At 30.3% G+C, this 18,827-nt stretch overlaps 3 protein-coding genes across 5 annotated transcripts; all 3 read left to right on the top strand.

Annotated features, from left to right (window-relative positions):
- The first annotated feature begins 444 nt into the window (after positions 1–444).
- APC11 (anaphase-promoting complex/cyclosome 11) lies at positions 445–3,811 on the top strand. 3 transcript variants are annotated; one of them, XR_843961.1, is made up of 4 exons: positions 451–598; positions 1,038–1,066; positions 2,077–2,195; positions 3,436–3,811. XR_843961.1 is itself a non-coding variant. In XM_011038706.1 (4 exons), the coding sequence occupies exons 2-4, from the start codon at positions 1,640–1,642 to the stop codon at positions 3,549–3,551; spliced, it is 390 nt and encodes a 129-aa protein (XP_011037008.1). In that variant the 5' UTR covers positions 1,078–1,503; positions 1,581–1,639; the 3' UTR covers positions 3,552–3,811. The 3 variants fall into 3 exon arrangements, 1 of the variants encoding a protein (XP_011037008.1); XM_011038706.1 differs by lacking the exons at positions 451–598; positions 1,038–1,066 and adding exons at positions 1,078–1,503; positions 1,581–1,794; XR_843962.1 differs by lacking the exon at positions 1,038–1,066 and having other exon boundaries at positions 445–598.
- Positions 3,812–6,816: 3,005 nt separating this feature from the next.
- On the top strand, positions 6,817–8,396 carry LOC105134335 (peroxidase 3-like). Its single transcript, XM_011038704.1, has 3 exons — positions 6,817–7,193; positions 7,287–7,481; positions 7,582–8,396. The coding sequence occupies exons 1-3, from the start codon at positions 6,984–6,986 to the stop codon at positions 8,161–8,163; spliced, it is 987 nt and encodes a 328-aa protein (XP_011037006.1). The 5' UTR covers positions 6,817–6,983; the 3' UTR covers positions 8,164–8,396.
- A 4,511-nt stretch (positions 8,397–12,907) lies between these two features.
- LOC105134336 (peroxidase 3-like) lies at positions 12,908–14,538 on the top strand. Its single transcript, XM_011038705.1, has 4 exons — positions 12,908–13,342; positions 13,429–13,620; positions 13,714–13,876; positions 13,960–14,538. Exons 1-4 carry the CDS (start codon positions 13,133–13,135, stop codon positions 14,370–14,372), a joined length of 978 nt encoding a protein of 325 aa, XP_011037007.1. The 5' UTR covers positions 12,908–13,132; the 3' UTR covers positions 14,373–14,538.
- Positions 14,539–18,827: the final 4,289 nt, after the last annotated feature.

Here is an 18,827-nt window from a genome sequence, read left to right as displayed (position 1 = left end):
TCTAATAGCAAATAAATATAAAAAAATTTTAAAAATGATTTTTAATAAACATAAAAAAATTTTAAAAATAATTTCTGAAAAATCATTTTCCGCAACAAACAAGTCCTTATAATTATCATATTTTATTGATTTTAACGTCATTTATTTTATTTTAACAAATTTAAAAGATAGTTAAAAGATCTTCATGTGCTGATTTTTATTTTTCTAATATTAATTCTAAAAAATTATTAAATTCTTGTATAAAAACTCCAATTTCTCACATCATTACCACCTCTTAATCTGGAAAGAACTATTAAAAAACATATAGAAAAAGGTTAATTTCATTCCATTAATACTTCCACTCTCTCTTCCTCTCTCTTTTTTTTTCCTTGATGAAATAATAAGGCCAAGCTTAAAACTGAAAAGAATTGTAGTAAAGAAAGCCCAACGATTTGGGCCGTTGGCAGAATTGAAAACGAACTTTAAAGCACAGTCACTCTCTCCAGAGTTTCAGCGCTCCCTCTCACATTCTCTCCAAATTTGAACTAAAATAGCGTGCTTTATTATCTTCAAAATCTCCCCTTTATCACTCAATTCCACTTTCAGCTATCCAAGAAAGGTCAGTTTTCTTTTGTTTTTGGTTCCATGTTGATTAAGATTCAAATTTTGTAACAAAAATGTTTAAAGCTTTGTTCTTTGTATGAATCTATGTCGCCATAACTTATATATAACTAGTTTGGTAACCAGTTACCTTTTGTGGGTCAGTCTAGTTCAATGTTTTTTCAACTGGGTTTAGCTTAAATTCACATCTTTTGATGTTTTGGGACATGGGTTTAGTAGCTTAAATTCACATCTTTTGATGTTTTGGGAGATGGGTTTGGTAACTTGTGATCATATATATCATGATTCATGAATGTGTTGTTTTTCTTGTCTTAATGAACTTTCAAATAGGCGTTGTTTTATTTTTCTTTCTTGAAATGTATTATCATTTCATATGAGTGTGATTTTGTGCTTTTTCGGATTTGTTAATGTTCGTGTCATAAAATTTGGTTTTGCAGGAGAAAGACAATGAAAGTGAAGCTGCTACGTATCCTTTTCTTCTTTTTTGGTTGTCAATATGTTGATTAAGATCTTGAAGTTGGAGTTCTTTTACTTTCTATTGGGGTTTTGTTAGAATGACAACTTTGTGGATTGGTGCTATTGGGGTTTTAGTGAACTATGTGTTAAGATTTATAGACAAATTTGATGGCCTTGAGAAATGACATTCCCTTATTATATTCTTATTGGAGCTTCGCGGATCAAAATCCAAAACTATAGGATTTGGTAGCAGTAAAGGGCACTGAAATATTGGTTTCTAATTGTGTGAAATCATCGTGGATTATACTGAAATACACTGTATATCTTGGGAATCAATTTTAGAAATCTTTGGTGAAGTGAATTTTTATCTGTTGTTATTGTTTAGCATTTGGGACGGATAAAATATTTATTGCAAAGAATAACTTCCTACCCTGATTTTTTCTGCTGTTAAGAATATAATAAGGGAATGTCATTTAGCATATAACGGCTAAAATATCTGTTGTTATTGTTATTGTTATTGTTTAGCTTTTGATAATGAGGTCTTTAGATTGGGATTGTGGCTTTGCATATAATTAATCAAATAATGTCCCCTGGTGTATGGGCGGTGACAAAAAAGCTCTGTGCAATTATCTTTGTGGTTGAATTGTGTTGTGGCAAATCTAGTGCTTTAAAATTTTTGAAGATGCAGATTTCCTTGACTCGTTGTCTTCTCGAATATGCACTGGATTTTCTAACAGAGTATGCCCTCTTTATCTCCTTGCCATCTTTTTTCTGTTAAAGCTGATAATGATCAGTTCTATCATATAGGCTATGTGAACTTAAAAGTTTTATTTCGTTTACTTTCTTGTTTTTCTCAAATGGGTTTTAAGGGATTTTAAACTTCTGCTGGGTTTAAATTCATGGTTGAACTTATTTTACTTCATACAAAACTAGTTCAATGCACGTTGGCCATCGTGTTTTTTTTCCCTTCTGTTTTTCATCTAGTGAGAAAGCACATTTTCTATCTTTTTTCACTCATAGGTGGCATGCTGTTGCTTCATGGACTTGGGACGCTCAGGATGAAACATGCGGGATATGTAGGATGGCCTTTGATGGTTGCTGTCCTGATTGTAAACTCCCTGGGGATGATTGCCCACTTAGTAAGTTAACAATATTAGCAACTCACGGTTTCCAACATTGTTAATCTTTGGCATTTTTCATGGCAATTTCTTGCATCAGTGGATCAATACTGTTTCTCTGTCAGCCTAATGTTAAAGCTTCTTCTTGTAGTCTGAATTCATCTCATTACTTGTCCCTTCTGTTCCAATGTTACAATAGTTTTAGCAGTATCATAGAAAGGAAAAATGTTCTTGAAGCTGAACCTGTTGTGTTGCTAGGTAGTTTAAGACCCTCTTATTTGCGTTTGAATTTCTATCCTGTGGAATAGTCAACTGTATCTTGTTTTCCCTGTTTCCTTTGAGTTGCTATAATTTTGAGGTGCAGTGATATTCATTCTCTTATTGGGGTGGGGTCCTTAGCACATTTCACTTCTTACAAATTGGAACTTTTATGCAACAACATGACTATCATATACGTTTTCTCCATACATTCCTAGGTCCAAGCAAGCTTGAGTTTCAAGACATAACTGGTCAATCTGGTACTCCATGTAAATTTTTACAACTCAAATGTAGACCATCTGTCTGTTGAATATAAGATAGGCAAAAGGTCATGTATTTGGCAGTTATTTATGGAGATGATGCCAAATGATGATGGATGTTCCAGAAAACAATTCATGGCAACCCCTCAGACTTGAAACTCAGAGTGACAACCCGATGAATGGGTATCTTGGGCAGTATTAATGGACTCTGGCTTGGCTTGATTATATAGTCATCTCCTAGCCCTGGACTTGAGCTCCAGTAGGAGGCCTGATAATAAGTTTAGGTGGCCTGAATTAGCCCTGCCATACCCCGTGGTTCAAGCATAAAAAATTCAGTGTATTTAGTATCTTCTTCAGTGAAATTGTCTGCATTCTTTTCTTGTTTGTCATTCACTGGGCTTTGAAATGTCATATGGATTTAGCAAAGAAAAAAAAAAAACATAGATTTTGACTTGATTACAAAATGTTATACGATTAACCAAGTGCTGGCATTTTGCGTTCTTCTCTATCTGTGTACTTTTTTTGCCCTGTATGAAAGTTTCATTTATCAACTAGGGAAGGAATTACATGCCAGCTAGCTAGTTCAGTTGGTTGTGTACCTGCCCCTCCCAATGGGTCTCAAATTCTAACAGTTCTGTAATCTCAAATAAACATAAAACTGCGGAAATGATTAAATATTTTTAAGTTGGTGTGATGTAATGGGATAGGAACTAATGATCTTTATTGTTAACATATTTTTGCAGTTTGGGGTGCATGCAACCATGCGTTCCATCTTCATTGCATCTTGAAATGGGTGAATTCACAGACATCACAAGCACACTGTCCCATGTGCCGAAGGGAATGGCAGTTCAAGGAATAAAGAATAGATTTAACTAAGCTAATTACATCCATGAGGTACAAAATTTCTGTTTGGCTATTTGTTTTCTGCCTATGCTATGAAAATAACTCTTTTGTACCATAAACTACTTTGCCAGGAAAAGGCATGTATGGTGGTGCTTGTGTTTGATCATGAGAACAAGGACCACTTGATTGCATCATTATCCGACCTTATTATAGATCGTTTCTATATAATCATGCCAAGCAAATATTATCCTTATCTATACAATTCCTAGAATTATCTATGCTGTACGGAACACAGGTCAATTTTGGTTCAAAATAGTTACAAGGGCACACTTCTTTCGTGCTGCTGAACGTTTCCTTTTTTACTTTTCCTGGATGGAAAAGAGATTCCAGTCCCACTGTTTGGTTATTTGATCAGAACATAAGAACCTAACGGCTTGTGGGTTGTGCTGGAACTAACAGTAGCAGTAGAAGCCTGGTGAACTATGTATATATTTGGGACAATGATATATATTGTATCAGTATGTGCACAGACGTGTGCAAACACAAAATGAAGGCCTTCAGCCTTCTGAATGAAGAATCAACGAAAGCCATTCTTCCTTCTAAAGCACTCAAAATTTGTAATTGCGTGGAGGTTTTTTACAGAGGAGCTTTGCTGCAAGGATATGATGTCTTTTTCTTCTTTTGATTCTTCTCCTAATTATTATTTTTATTTTGGATGTAAGATAAGGGATTCATCTCTTTGTGTGCAAGGATTTGCCTGGGATGTCTTTTGTGGTAATCCGCGTAGGCATAAAGTGATCCAAGTTCCATATGTTGCAAGACATGAAACACCAATCCTTTGCTTTCCCCAGCCTAGATAGATACATATCCTCTAAAAGGTTAAGAGCAGGATGCCCACCGTTGACAAAACCAAACTTAATGAAAGCACATGGATGTAGGGGACCTAACTCCTGGGGCACAAGCTGATTTGGTAGATGTCTAGGTGCCACCTAACCCTTAGGGCACATGCCAATGTCGTCGAAGTCGAGGGGTGCTAGTGAAAAGTTACAGTGATAGCTTGCACTATTGTAAAATTAGGCCTTCTAGTTTTGCAAGATAAATTAAACCGTCCCTTTAGTTTCAAACATATTTAATTGGTCTCTATGTTCTTAAATCTACTTGTAATCTGATCTTCTTCACTCGTTTTAAGTTTCAAAAGATTGACGAGAAATATTTATATTAAACATGATCAACCCTAATCAAATAATTAATTAATTGTCTCTTAAGTTAGAGGAATTATTTAATTTATTTTGCGAAACAATGAGAACTCATTTATAATATCTGAAATGCATATGCGGGTTCAGATGTCTATTGTCTCCTTCCTCCAGCAGCCATGACATAAAGCAGGAAGAAAATTACTGGTGATGTTGACAAGAAAGCTAGACATACATGAAGCTTCCTTGCCATTTGTTTGCTTGTGGCTTTTTGGCTAGCGTTTGATTTGACTTCCCTTTTGCCTTTCTAGCTGTTTCCCTCCAAGGCCATTCTTACGCTACTGTGAAGATGCCATTTTTTATAAAATATTTTTAAATGATTTACGCTAGCTCTTTCCCTACCTCGTAAGTAATGTTATTAATATATTTTTTTCAGAAATATATTAAAATAATATTTTTTATTTTTTAAAATTTTTAACTTCAATAATCTAAAAGCATTATTAAAAATTAATTTTAAATAAAAACTTGTGAAAACATTACTTTTACCTCCAAAACAAGCATGCGATTGTAATCTCAAAGTAAAAGAAATGTTGCCGACAGCTTACTATTATAGCGACCTAGGCAATTTGCCAATTCATTCACTTTTATGCATGTGAATTCTTTTGAAATAAAATGGGATTATGACCTTTGAGGCATGCAGTTGTGCAGTAAGTAGCTAAAGATTTAATCTTTGACATGTTAAAACTAAAGCTATCAAACTCGTCTCAGTCTGTTTAGATATATGAGTCAATTCGTATATAAAGCTATCAAACTCGTCTCAGTCTGTTTTGATATATGAGTCAATTCGTAGATTTAAAAATTTTAATTTTTTTAAATTAATTATTTTAAATATTTTGGATTGTATTAATACGCTAAATTTAAAAATAATTTTTAAAAATAAAAATATATATATCATTTTAATGTATTTCAATATTAAAAATATTTTAAAAAACAACTATAATCACATTCTAATAAATCCGACTTGATTTATGAGTTGCAATGATTTAATAAAAATAAAAGTTAAAATAAATATTGAGTGAGTCAATCAAATTAAATTTAAATTGATTATTTTAAAAACTTCATATGCATAGGAGGCTAGATCTAATAGTAGGCCGAGTTTTATAAATACGTTAAAACCTAAAAATAAAAGTTAAAATAAATATTGAGTAAGTCAATAAGTTAAATCTAAATTGATTATTTTAAAAACTTCATATTTATCGAAGGCTGGATCTTGTATTAATCGAGTTTTATAATTATGGTTAAAACTGATTTGATATCAATTAAGGGAGTTCACACTTAAAATCAGTAGGAAATATGGAAGTTGAACTCAAATTTTATTTTATGGTTAGCTCTCAATTATTGATGAGAAGTGTGAACAGTAGGAGATAGATTAAGATAATGGTAGTGATCACATAGCAAGTGAACCAATTGATCTCATTCTTGCTGTATCCATGGAATTGAGCTAGCTGCATCATAAGATCAAAATCAACAGTATCTATATTTTTTAATGTTTAAGCTAACATGTTTTAACAAAAGTTATCATACTGCTTGTTCATGATTTAGTTTAAAACTTGGGTTATTTAAATTTTTATTTAATTTAATTATAAATCCGATCCAAACTAGATCTTGAGCCGATGAATTAACCCAGGCGGGTTTAATATTTATGTTTTCAACATCACCGAGTCATCAATTTGGTTTTATATTCAGTCAACCTCGAAGAAATTGCTAAACAATAATTTCTCCAAAGGAGCATGGGATTCTCTTCGTGTAGCTCTTCCCTTTGGCAAGAAACCAAGAGATTCGTTCCCCTTGACTGTGAAGAGCAATGAGTCCTCCAAAATTATTACAAAGCAATGAGTACTCCAAAATTATTACAAAGCAAGAGACCTGACGTTTGATTCTTGCATCAATTTGGGGACAGGGACAACTAATCATCATATATTTTTTCACCTACTTTACATAAATGATGTTAAACCACTATTCATGTATTAAGCTCGGTGGCCCTTGTCTTTTTTACTCCTTTTTTGGTTAAGTAATTAGGGCTCACGCTAAAATGGAGGCCTTTAAATCTAGCTTCTCGTTTGCATTTTAAGTGCCTTCAAAGATACTATAAACTAAATCTTGAAGTGGCATAGCCTCCCACCTTCAAGGTTATATATACCATAGGTTTCCGTAGAGAAGCAGAGAGAGTTGGAAACTCCTACCAAGCTAGAGACATGAGGGGGTTTGGTTATTTTGTGGTAATGTTCTTCTGTCTTTTGGTATTTATGGGCTCAACTGAAGGACAATTGCAGATGGATTTTTATTCTAGGAGCTGCCCGAATGCTGAGAAGATTGTGCAAGACTATGTTAACAGGCATATCCATAACGCTCCATCATTGGCAGCAACTATCCTAAGAATGCATTTCCATGATTGTTTTGTTAGGGTATGTGTCTTCGGTCCTTTTCAGAATCTCTACATTTTCATCTGACAGGTCTCTTGAGATTTTGGAGCTCTGTGTTTTTCGTTTGTTTTTCAGGGTTGCGATGGATCTGTGCTTCTGAACACAACTTCTAGCGGCAACCAAACTGAAAAGTTGGCAACTCCAAATCTAACACTGAGAGGCTTTGGTTTCATTGACGGAGTTAAGAGCCTGTTAGAAGCAGCATGCCCTGGTGTAGTCTCCTGTGCCGATGTTATTGCTTTGGTTGCAAGGGATGCTATTGTAGCCACTGTAAGGACTCGAACATGATCCATCTTGAATTCACTTGATCTTTTTCTATCATTATTTGGAGAAAAGAAACGCTAAAACCCTCTTGTTTGAACTTCAACAGGGGGGTCCCTTCTGGAAAGTCCCTACAGGTCGAAGAGACGGGACAATTTCAAGATCCTCAGAGGCCTCGAACAACATCCCACCTCCAACTAGCAACTTCACCAATCTACGAACACTTTTTGCTAACCAGGGACTGGACTTGAAAGACCTGGTCGTGCTATCAGGTGCTCACACAATCGGGGTAGCACATTGTTCATCGTTCTCGAATCGCCTTTACAATTTCACTGGAGTGCTGGGTTCTCAGGACCCAGCACTAGATAGCGAATACGCTGACAATCTCAAGGCAAGGAAGTGCAGAAGTCTTAATGACAATACCACTATAGTAGAAATGGACCCTGGAAGTTTCAGGACATTTGATCTTAGCTACTACAGGCACTTACTCAAGAGACGAGGTCTATTCCAGTCTGATTCTGCCTTAACCACAAACTCCACTACATTGTCATTGGTCAACCAGCTGCTCCAAGGTTCACTTGAGAATTTCTTTGCTGAATTCGCCGATTCCATGGAGAAAATGGGCAGAATCAACGTTAAGACTGGCACAGTTGGAGAGATTAGAAAGCAGTGTGCAGTGGTGAATAGCTAAGACTCTTTCGTTCACATGTGTGTTTCATTTCAAGTCAAATAATGTCAGGAAGACTTTGTCTTCTTCGAATTTGATGCCATTGTTTCTCCAGCAAGAAAAAAAAGAAGAAAAAACCACCTCATGTGGGGTCTCCAATCACCAAGAAACAGCTCAAGAATATTGTGCTGAAAATTCACCTAATCATTAAATGCACGGATGAGACTAAAGAAGTGATAAAATACAATTGTGATTAACAGATTGTGGAGCCAAATTCTTCAAAAGCTAATACAGCTGCTAGCCTTGAGCCAGCATTACTTGTCGATCAAGGTTCTGAACATGAGTCAGCGCCCTTTTCAAGGCAATTATATTATATAGTATAGTACTATCCGCACTAACATTATTTTACTTTTAACCTTTAAAACATAATCTAAAGATATTAAGATGCATACTGGGAAACACTTTTAAAATACTATTAATATAATATATTAAGTGATATGTTTATTTAAAGAAATACCGAGAAACTAGATGATCCTGATCCATCGTGGTTAATAAAAAACTCATTGTTGTTTTGTCATGGACCATAGCCAGCAACTATAAAGAGCAAATCCAGATGAGATTGTTGTAATGTCATTGTGAATGGCTGCACAGTAACACTAAAAGAGTTTGTATGTATTGTTCAAGTAATGATCTTGAAAATAAATTAAATAAAATATTATTGTTATATTTAAACAATTAATATAATTTAATTTTAAAAAATATTAAAAAAATAGATTTAATATAGAATGACAAATAAAAATACCCAAGATAATTTTATCATTTTTAAAATTAGTAAAAAATCTATAGAAAATAAATAAATAATAATAAAGAAACTCAATCTCCAATTAAATCAAATGATGAAGGATAAAACTAAAAAAATATGAACTTGAAAAAAAAAACAAATGAACCTTGATAAATCTCCTATGGGTTTATTTTTTAAATTTATTACTTGTTAAATCCTAAATTCATGCTTAATTAAGAAACTCAATTCAAGGTTAAATGATATAATTAGAAAAAAAACAATTAATTTTTTTGTCAAAATAAAAAAACAACAATAAGAAATAAAGGAGAATGAAATTGTCAAAAAATCAATTTAAAAAATAATCTTAAATAAAATAAATAATAATCAAAATAATAGAGATTATCTAAAAAATTAATAAATTGAAAATGAATGAAATTAAAAATAATTTTCAATTTTATAAAATAAAAAAAATAAATTAAAAGAATAAAAAATAAATTTAAATAAAAAAATAAATTGAAGAGTTGTTACTTAGATTTTGGCAAGTCATGCTTAAAAATAAAAAAGAAGAGAAATAAAAAAACTAATTGATACTAAATCAGAGGAAATTAAGCCGCACACACCGCTCTAGGAGAGAGGCCCTTCTGTGATGAATAAAAAAAAGTAAAGGAATGTCATTTTTAATTGCTTTGAACTGCTTGAATCGCTATTTAAAATGTGTTTAGGAACGTGATATAAATTATATTTTTAATTTTTTATTTAAAATAATTATTTATATTTTTAAATCGTTTTAATATGCTGATTTTAAAAATATTTTTTTAAAATTAAAAAAATATTTTAATATATTTCTAAATAAAAAACACTTTAAACCTTCAGAACCTCCACTATTATTATAATTTCAAACAAATAATTAAAAATAATAGGTTGGTTTGCTTTTACTGTGTTTTAAAAATTAAAATTTTAAAAAAAATCTTTAAATTTCAGTTAAATAATGTTTTACTTTCGAGAGTAATCAAATAATTATATCATGAAAATGCTTTCGAAAAATACTAGCTACCCCTCATAAATTTCATAATGAATAATGAATATGTGATAAACAAAATCACAAGAACCCTTCCTCGGGAGTGCAAACACAGCCATTTTACTATTTATGAACAGTAAAACACTGCTTTTCCACCTTACTCCCCTCTCTCTTTTGGGTTCTTGTTACAGTCAGCACCGACAACATGGTGATTTGTTTTTGGCATACATACATACATACATATATATATATATATATATATAGTCTAAATTAGCATGAACATGCATGAAGGTCCAGCTATCATATAGAGGAATAATGATGATAACGATGATAAAGCAACGAAATTGGTAGCCACCAAATACTAGACTAGACTTGCCCTATGATGCAGAAACCATGCCAATTCTTTTTCTTTAATTTCTCGAATCTGATGCCATTCAACTTTTTGACCCTCTGTAAAAAATATATTGTAATTATATTCTGTCCCATTTAAAATCAATTCATTAAAAGACGTGCTGTTAAAGTGAAAATAATCGTTTTAAAAATTATTTTTGATAGAGTATATTAAAATAATTTAAAATTATTAAAATTAATTTAAAAAAATTAAAAACAAACATTCCCAACAAAAGCAATTTTCATGCATACGAATCAAGAGCAATATGACTGGACACAATTTAATGTTTTTAAAAATAAGTTAATAAGTGATGGTTAACTTCGCTACCAGATACTCCATTCAATGGCTGCGCGCCTGCACCAGCCTAACCTTCTTCCATTTCGTCCTTTTTCAAGGTCTCGCAACTCTCTTTTAGGTTCAACAATGGCCTCTAACTCAGTGCTTCCTGGCGTTGAGACGCCTTAGTGCAGAAGAATTAATGGATGGTAGGTCGATGGGAAACAATGAACTATTCCTTTCCTTGCCATGTATCGTTAGTGCAATTATAAGAAGGTTTAAATGCGTTTCGGGAAGTTCTGATTGTATTTTAAAGTGTTTGTTCACTTGAAAATATGTTTTATTAAAACAGAAAGGATTTAAAATTTTATAAAACAACAGGATTCACCACGTCTCAATTAACAGTTTGAAAGAAAGGTTAGTGAGCATGAACTACTCGAAGTTAGAAATTAAAGTAATGGCACTTTCCATCTTTGAAAGAGAGTGATAAGAAGGTTCTTGTTTGTGAACATCATAATCTTCATCACAGTGAACTTATATACACAATAGGAGCTAGATGAGACCAAGCGTCTGCAGGATGTGAAGGATACAGAACAGAATCACAATACATGCACAGGATCAATACCTAGCCTGAGAAATGATTTTCTCTTGATCCTACAGTTTCAATATTGACCCCCTGAAAAACCCCTTTTGTAGAAGATGAAACGGAGAGGATCAGATCCAGACCATACTAGATATCCTGTTGTCATCAATCTTTCCAATATGATCTTCTGTCACTTTGTCTTCTGCTTTTTATGTGGATTCATGCTTACATATTCCCAGTTCTTCAGATGTCAGATTCTTTTCTTGACAACGTACAATCTTTATTGTTCTACTGGGATCATGGATGGCAGCAGTTATCCATACATGGTAAAAGGAAAAGCCGGTTCAGAAGTATGATATCACAGACGCCATATATAGAGCAGGTAACTAGTTGTATTTATCCTTCTCTCAATCTTGTTCTCACCTCTAATAATAAATAACATGTTCGTTTTTTTTATTTTAAAAGTATTTTAAAAAAATTTAAAATTTTTTAAATTTTAAATTAATATTTTTTGATATTTTAAAATTATTTTGATATATTAATATTAAAATTAATTTTTTTAAAAATAAAAAGAATACTATTATACTATATTTTTAAATAAATAATATTTTAAAAAATAACTACAACAATTCCTTTTAACATGCGATTACAAGAAAAATGATTCCTTCTAAATCAATAAAAAAACAAAAGATCAGTTCAGTAAAAGGAAAAGTCCTTGATGATGTGTGGGGGTGCTACAATAGCCTTGCTTCACTTAAGATACCATATTTTTAGGAGATTGTATTTATGTTTTATTTCAAATATAGATATAATTTATTTATAAAAAAAATATAATGTATTTTTCATGAGTGTTATAGTGTTTTTACATTTAAAATATAAGAAAAAAAAACAAATTATTATTGCTTTTTGCACGACTAGGTCACTAAATAGTATAGCATGCTATATTATTCATATCAATAGTAAAGATATTCTTTATTGTTTACATGAACAGTGAAGGATGCTCTATTATCCTAGCCGGATTAGGTTCGGTTCAAAGCTTAAAATATATTAAATTAGGTTTGACCTAGTAAAATAAAAATAAAAATTATTTTTTATTTTTTAATTGTGTTTTATTTGAAAAACTAGTATTTAAAAATATTCAATAACACTATATAAATTAAACAGAGATCGCTTGATGACATATTATTAGTAGAATTTGATCGCAATCCCAATTTTATTCCTAATTATATTTTACTTGATATTGTTGTCTATTTAAAAAACAAAAAAAAATTATAATCTTTGTCGGATGTATTTTATACGTGATAAAATTATAGATAGTATAATGAAATAATAAAAAATATTTTATATAAAATATTATTTATTTCATGATGTAATAACAATAGTTAAATCTACAATATTTAAATTAAAAATTATTAATATTAATATATTTTTTAAAATTATTTTATAACTTTAATTTCAAAAGCATTCTTAATCAAATACATTAAATTATTTTTTATTTAACTTTAATTTTAATCATAATATTAACTAACTATATATAAATATCAAATTAACTTTAACTAAAAATAATTTTTCAAAAATAATTTTTTTAAATTATAATTATAAAAACTATTACAATACCAAACACTTACTAAACACTTACTAAAGGTGAGACAAGCTGACTAATCATGTTCTTAATGGCCTACTTCATATCAAAATATGCCTAAATAATACGAGATGACACATGTTTGTTCAGTAGATGTACTGTATTCATCATAGCTTTGCAAGATGTGCAGTTTTTTTCATCTTGCTTCTCATCTTGTAGCACAGATCCAAGCCTGCAAGTCTTTCCCAAGAAGGCATTGAGTGTACATCTGATGTTGCTTCATTGAATGGATTACTAGGATTCTACATTTACAGTATTAAAGGGTAAGATTGAAAGAGGAAAAAAAACTAGAAACGATCAAGATGGGAAGGATTGGGTATTTTGGGATGCTAATCTTTGGTCTTTTAGCATTTATAGGCTCAACCGAAGCTCAACTAAAGATGGGTTTTTATAATACAAGCTGCCCGAAAGCTGAGAAGATTGTGCAAGGCTTTGTAAACCAGCACATCCACAACGCTCCATCTTTGGCCGCAACCTTAATCAGAATGCATTTCCATGATTGCTTTGTCAGGGTATGTATTTGCATATTTACTGCAGAATGTTGCATGTGTTGATTTTTCAGATTGTGAGATAACACGAGAGGAAACTTTTTTGCCAGGGTTGCGATGCATCTGTGCTGCTGAACACAACTTCCGGCGAACAACCTGAAAGGGCAGCTACTCCAAATCTAACACTCAGAGGCTTTGACTTCATCGACAGAGTGAAACGCCTAGTTGAAGCTGAATGTCCTGGAATTGTGTCTTGTGCTGATATCCTCACCTTGGTCGCTAGGGACAGTATAGTAGCCACAGTATGTAACTCCACAACAAAACAAAAAAATCTATGCTCTAATACTATTCATTACTCGAGAAACAAAAATAAATTTTCTTTTCAATGTTGACAGGGAGGTCCATACTGGAGAGTTCCGACTGGCCGGCGAGACGGTTTGATCTCCAGGTCCTCAGAGGCCTTGTCCAACGTCCCATCTCCCATGATCAACTTCACCACTTTACAAACACTGTTTGCTAACCAAGGTCTTGATTTGAAAGACCTGGTCTTGCTTTCTGGTACGTCCCGTTTGACATTTTCACTGCGTGACGCATTCTTACGTGCTAAATCATGGATCATCTAATCAAATCGATTCTTCCAGGTGCTCATACCATTGGCATTGCTCATTGTCAATCGTTTTCGAACCGGCTATACAATTTCACTGGGATTGGAGATGAAGACCCAGCTCTAGATAGCGAATATGCTGCGAATTTGAAGGCTAGGAAGTGCAAAAGTATTAGCGATAACACTACTATAGTTGAGATGGACCCTGGAAGCAGAAAGACATTTGATCTTAGCTACTATAAACTCTTGCTAAAGAGAAGAGGTCTATTTCAATCAGATGCTGCCTTGACCACAAACCCTAACACATTGTCTATGATCCGCCAATTACTAGAGGGTTCACTAGATTTCCGTTCTGAATTTTCCAAATCCATGGAGAAAATGGGCAGAATTCGTGTTAAAACTGGCTCGAATGGTGAGATTAGAAGGCAATGTGCTTTGGTTAATAGCTAAGGCTTAGTGTGTTGTTTTTGTTGTTTTTTCTTATTTATTTATTTTATTGAAGAGAGAATATACCATTCGTAGATTGGGTTTGATTAGTATTCTAAGACAGAAGTGTGTTTGTTTAGAGAAAAAAAAAGATAAAAATATAAAATAAATATATTTTAAAAACAAAAAATACAAGAAATAATATCTATTTATGTTAACTGTTTACATCTCTTCTATCTTGAAATCTTAAAACAGTAACCAAACATTACTTGAAATTTTATCAAGAAATACAAGACCAGTGGCAAAGGCAAAGAAGCTAGCACGGATCCCATCTCCGGCAACAAAATATTTTTTAATTTTTTTTTAATTTTAATTTTCTTTTATAATATTTTAATTTAATTTTTTTTAATTTTTTTTCCGCTCCACCCCTACCAAGACGTGATAGTGGTATATGTAATTTGTTCTTAAAGATTTTTTTTTCTTTTTTGGTGTGATATATTGTAATGTTACTTTCATGCTCTTTCGTTAGGAATGATGTGAATCCACATGTGATAATCAAAATCTACAAGTTAACCAAACATTTGCCAATACTTAGCAACAACAAGTCCTAAGGAGATTTCCAGGCTGATTGGATACCTTAGCAATGCCTTGAGATCCCATGGAATGCAAGTTCTAACTTCAAAGTAACGATGACTTGCAGATGTTACGTAACTTGAAGTGCAAAAACTCTATTATTCTAACCTTGTTGGAAGCAATTTATCCTAGGAGAAACAAAATATGTGCTCCTAGGAAAAAATGATTGGCTAATAGTGAAAGCCCATCATGATGTCGTCAATTTGTCATAGGTTAAAGCATCAAGTTTATAATTTGGGGCCACAGCCTCGCCTTTTCATACTCAGAAAAAATTGAAGAGTCAAATCATTCCTCTGCACCTCTCATTCTCCTAACTCTACACAAGTAACTGGATCTGTGGGTCTGCGTTAAATTGATATAGAAAATAGAAATATTTTAAGAAAATAAAACTTGGGATATAGAAAGTATGGAGAATCTGAAAAAGAAACAAAAAAAAATACAAATAAAAAGCCCCCGAAATATTCTGGGTTGTTTTGAAAATTAAAAAAAATTATATAAAAAACAGATAAACAAACAAAACCTAATCACTAATTATATAAATATTAAATAATAAAATTAAAAAAAAAAAATAAACCAAACAAACACAAGTGATCATTCTAAACCTAAGTTGGGATCTCAAACCCGCACAAAACCTAATCACTAATTATATAAATATTAAATGATAAAATTAAAAAAAACATGAAATTAAAAAAATAAATAAACCAAGTAAACCAAGTGATCATTCTGAACCTAAGTTGGGATCTCAAACCCGCATCTATTAAATCCTAGACACGTGCTAAATCAAAAAAAAATAATTCTCAACTAATTTAATATTAATTAACCAAAGCATATCCAACAAATAAAATAGAAAAACCCAATAAAACCTTGATTATTTTCAAAATCAGTAAAAAATCTTATAAAAAATAAATAAAAATAACAAAGCATGGTCTTTAATTTAATAAATATTGCAGAATGAAACTTAAAAAACATAGCTTAAATAAATGGGAGGATAAAAAAAGGCACACCAGTGTGAATCTCTTGTAGCTTAAACCTGAGTTAATCTTTAAAATTCAAAGCCAGTGAAATCATAGATCCGAACTTAATCAAGAAGCTCAATTCTCAAACCAATCTGATATCAAATGATGGAATTAAAAAATATCAATTTAAAATATGTTAAAGAAACAAAAATAGTAATAAAAATAACAATAATCAAATTTGGTAAGAAAACAAACTTAAGGATAATGAAATTTAAAAAAAATCAAAAATTTATTTCAAATAAAATAAATAGCATTCAAAAGAATAAGGACTAAATTTGAAATATTAAAAAATTAAAGAGGGTTAAATTGAAATAAAATTAACTTTAAAAATTCTTTTAAAAATTTATTCCAAATATTTAAGGATGGAATAAAAAAAAAATATTGATTTAAAGAAATAACCAAAAAAACCCAAAAAATAAAGATAAATAAAAATATTCACAAGAACAACAAAACATTATATAGAAAGTAAATACACAAAAAGAACAGAACCCAATCTTCAATTGAATAAATATAAAAAGATAAAAATAAAGAAATCTAGCTTAAACAAAAGAAAATAAAAACCAAGAAAATATGGTGTAAACCTCCTAAACTTGATCTAATCTATAAAACTCATGACTTGTGAAATTATAAATTTTAATATAATCAAAAAGCTTAATCTAATCTATAAAACTCATGACTTGTGAAATTCTAAATTTTAATATAATCAAAAAGCTTAATTCTTAATCAATTTAATATTGAAAAATAAAATTATAAAAAAAAATATCAACTTAAAAAACTTTTCAAAGTAACAAAAATAAAAAAAATAAAAAAAGAAGATTAAATTTGATTGGAAAAAAAACTAAAACAAGATGAAATTGTAAGAAAAAAAATTAGAAAATGATCTAAAAAAACAAATAGTAATTAAAAGATCATGAATCAATTTTTAAAGATAAAAAAATAAAAAATGAAATTAAAAAAAATAATATTTATTTAAATTATTCAAAATAAAAAAAAAATAATCAAAATGACAAAGACCATATGTTAGGGAAAAAAATTGAAGGAGCTGGCTTTGAATCTTGAAGGGAGTGGTATGGAATTCAGGGTAGATAGAAAGAAGAATGATAAAAATGAACATAATGATAGAAAAAATAACGTGAGGTAATCTATCAAATTTACATCTTGAATTATAAGACTAGAATAATTTAATAAAAAGCAAGTTAAAATAAATTATAAAGTTTAATTTTTAATTAATCTAATGTTTAAAAATGAATTTTAAAAAAATATATTAAAAGGCATAAAAACTGGCTTGAATCAACCCGAATTAATTCGGCAAACTCGTGACCCAAGTCACAAGATGGAAATAATATTATAAAAAACAAACCGAAACAAATCATGAAGCATAATTCCCAATTAATTCGATATTTTATGATGAAATTAGAAAGAAAAACAATTAGAAAAAGAAAAAAATAAATTCATTGAATTAACCCGTCAAACTTGTAACCCTAATTATAAAAATAAAATAACCTTATTAAAATAAATTAAAAAAAGTATAAAGTCCAACCCATAGTAAATCTAATATTGAATGGTATAATTGAAATTAAAAAAAATAAATTGTAAAACAAAACCAAATAAAGAAAACACTATTATAGTAATTAGTATTCTGTATGGAGGAATATATTAAAACCCCTCAGCTTTTAGTGTTTTTTGTTAATTGTTAATAATTAAATATTATTGTCCTAGCCAATAACAAAAATCTTATATTACAAATACTGATTTCACTAAATCTTTTTATTTTAGATTAAAAAATTATATTTATGAGGCTACAAAATTTTATAATCTTTAATTTTTTTAATATATTAATTTAGATATGAATAACCAATCTATCTTAAAACTTGGTTTAAAAAATATTTAGAATCTTTAGAATTTATTGTATTTTATTAATGTTTTATGATAGAAATAATAGATACAAAAAGAACATAAATCGTATTTGACTGGAGAAATGAAGATAAAGATAAAATTATAAAATAATTTTTTATATACAATATTTTTTATATTGAATCTATATCATTGTAAAATTAAATATATATAAAATATATTTTATTTATCTCTGTTTTTAAAGAAAATAACCAAATGGTAGTCCCAAAATAAATGGCCTATATACAATAAATGTTGTTTTTTTAATAATTTAAAATTAAAAAATATATTATTTGCAATGAATAAAATTAGGATTATGATCAAATTCTGAAAATACTACGTCATAAAGCAATTTTCTTCTAATTTTTTAAATAAAACATAATTAAAAATTAAAATTAAAATTAAAATTTCTAACCAGGTTGGACTCGACAAGAACAAAATCAGGATTGTGATTAAATTCTATAAATACTAAGTTATCAACCAATCTCCTTCTAATTTTTTAAATAAAACATAATTAAAAAAAAATATTTTTTAACTGGATCGAACCCGACAAGAATAAAATGGGAATTGCGATTAAAGTTTACAAATACGATGTAATCAAGCGATCTCCTTCTAATTTTTTAAATAAAATATAATTAAAAAAATAAAAATTAATTTTTTTAAAATCAGATCCGGTTAAATGCATTTAGGTTTAAATCAAATCCGGACCAACCAGAACGGTAAAGAGGGACTCTGCTGTTCACGTGAACAGTAGAATTTCCTTCTTCACTATTCACTCAATTACATAAACAGTAAAAAGTTTGCTTTCCATTATACAAGTACAGAACAGGAGGAAGAAAAATAAAAAAATTGCTTCAACTAAACCTGCGATTTCACCTTATTTTTTATGAATCCCATTCCCCCAAACACAACCACACCTTATAACTAAACATTGTAT

The sequence above is a fragment of the Populus euphratica genome, unplaced genomic scaffold (assembly GCF_000495115.2).
Source record: "Populus euphratica unplaced genomic scaffold, PopEup_1.0 scaffold67.1, whole genome shotgun sequence".
Taxonomy (NCBI): Eukaryota; Viridiplantae; Streptophyta; class Magnoliopsida; order Malpighiales; family Salicaceae; genus Populus; species Populus euphratica.
Note: the sequence above shows the minus strand (reverse complement) of the source record. Positions and strands in the feature narration are given on the sequence as shown.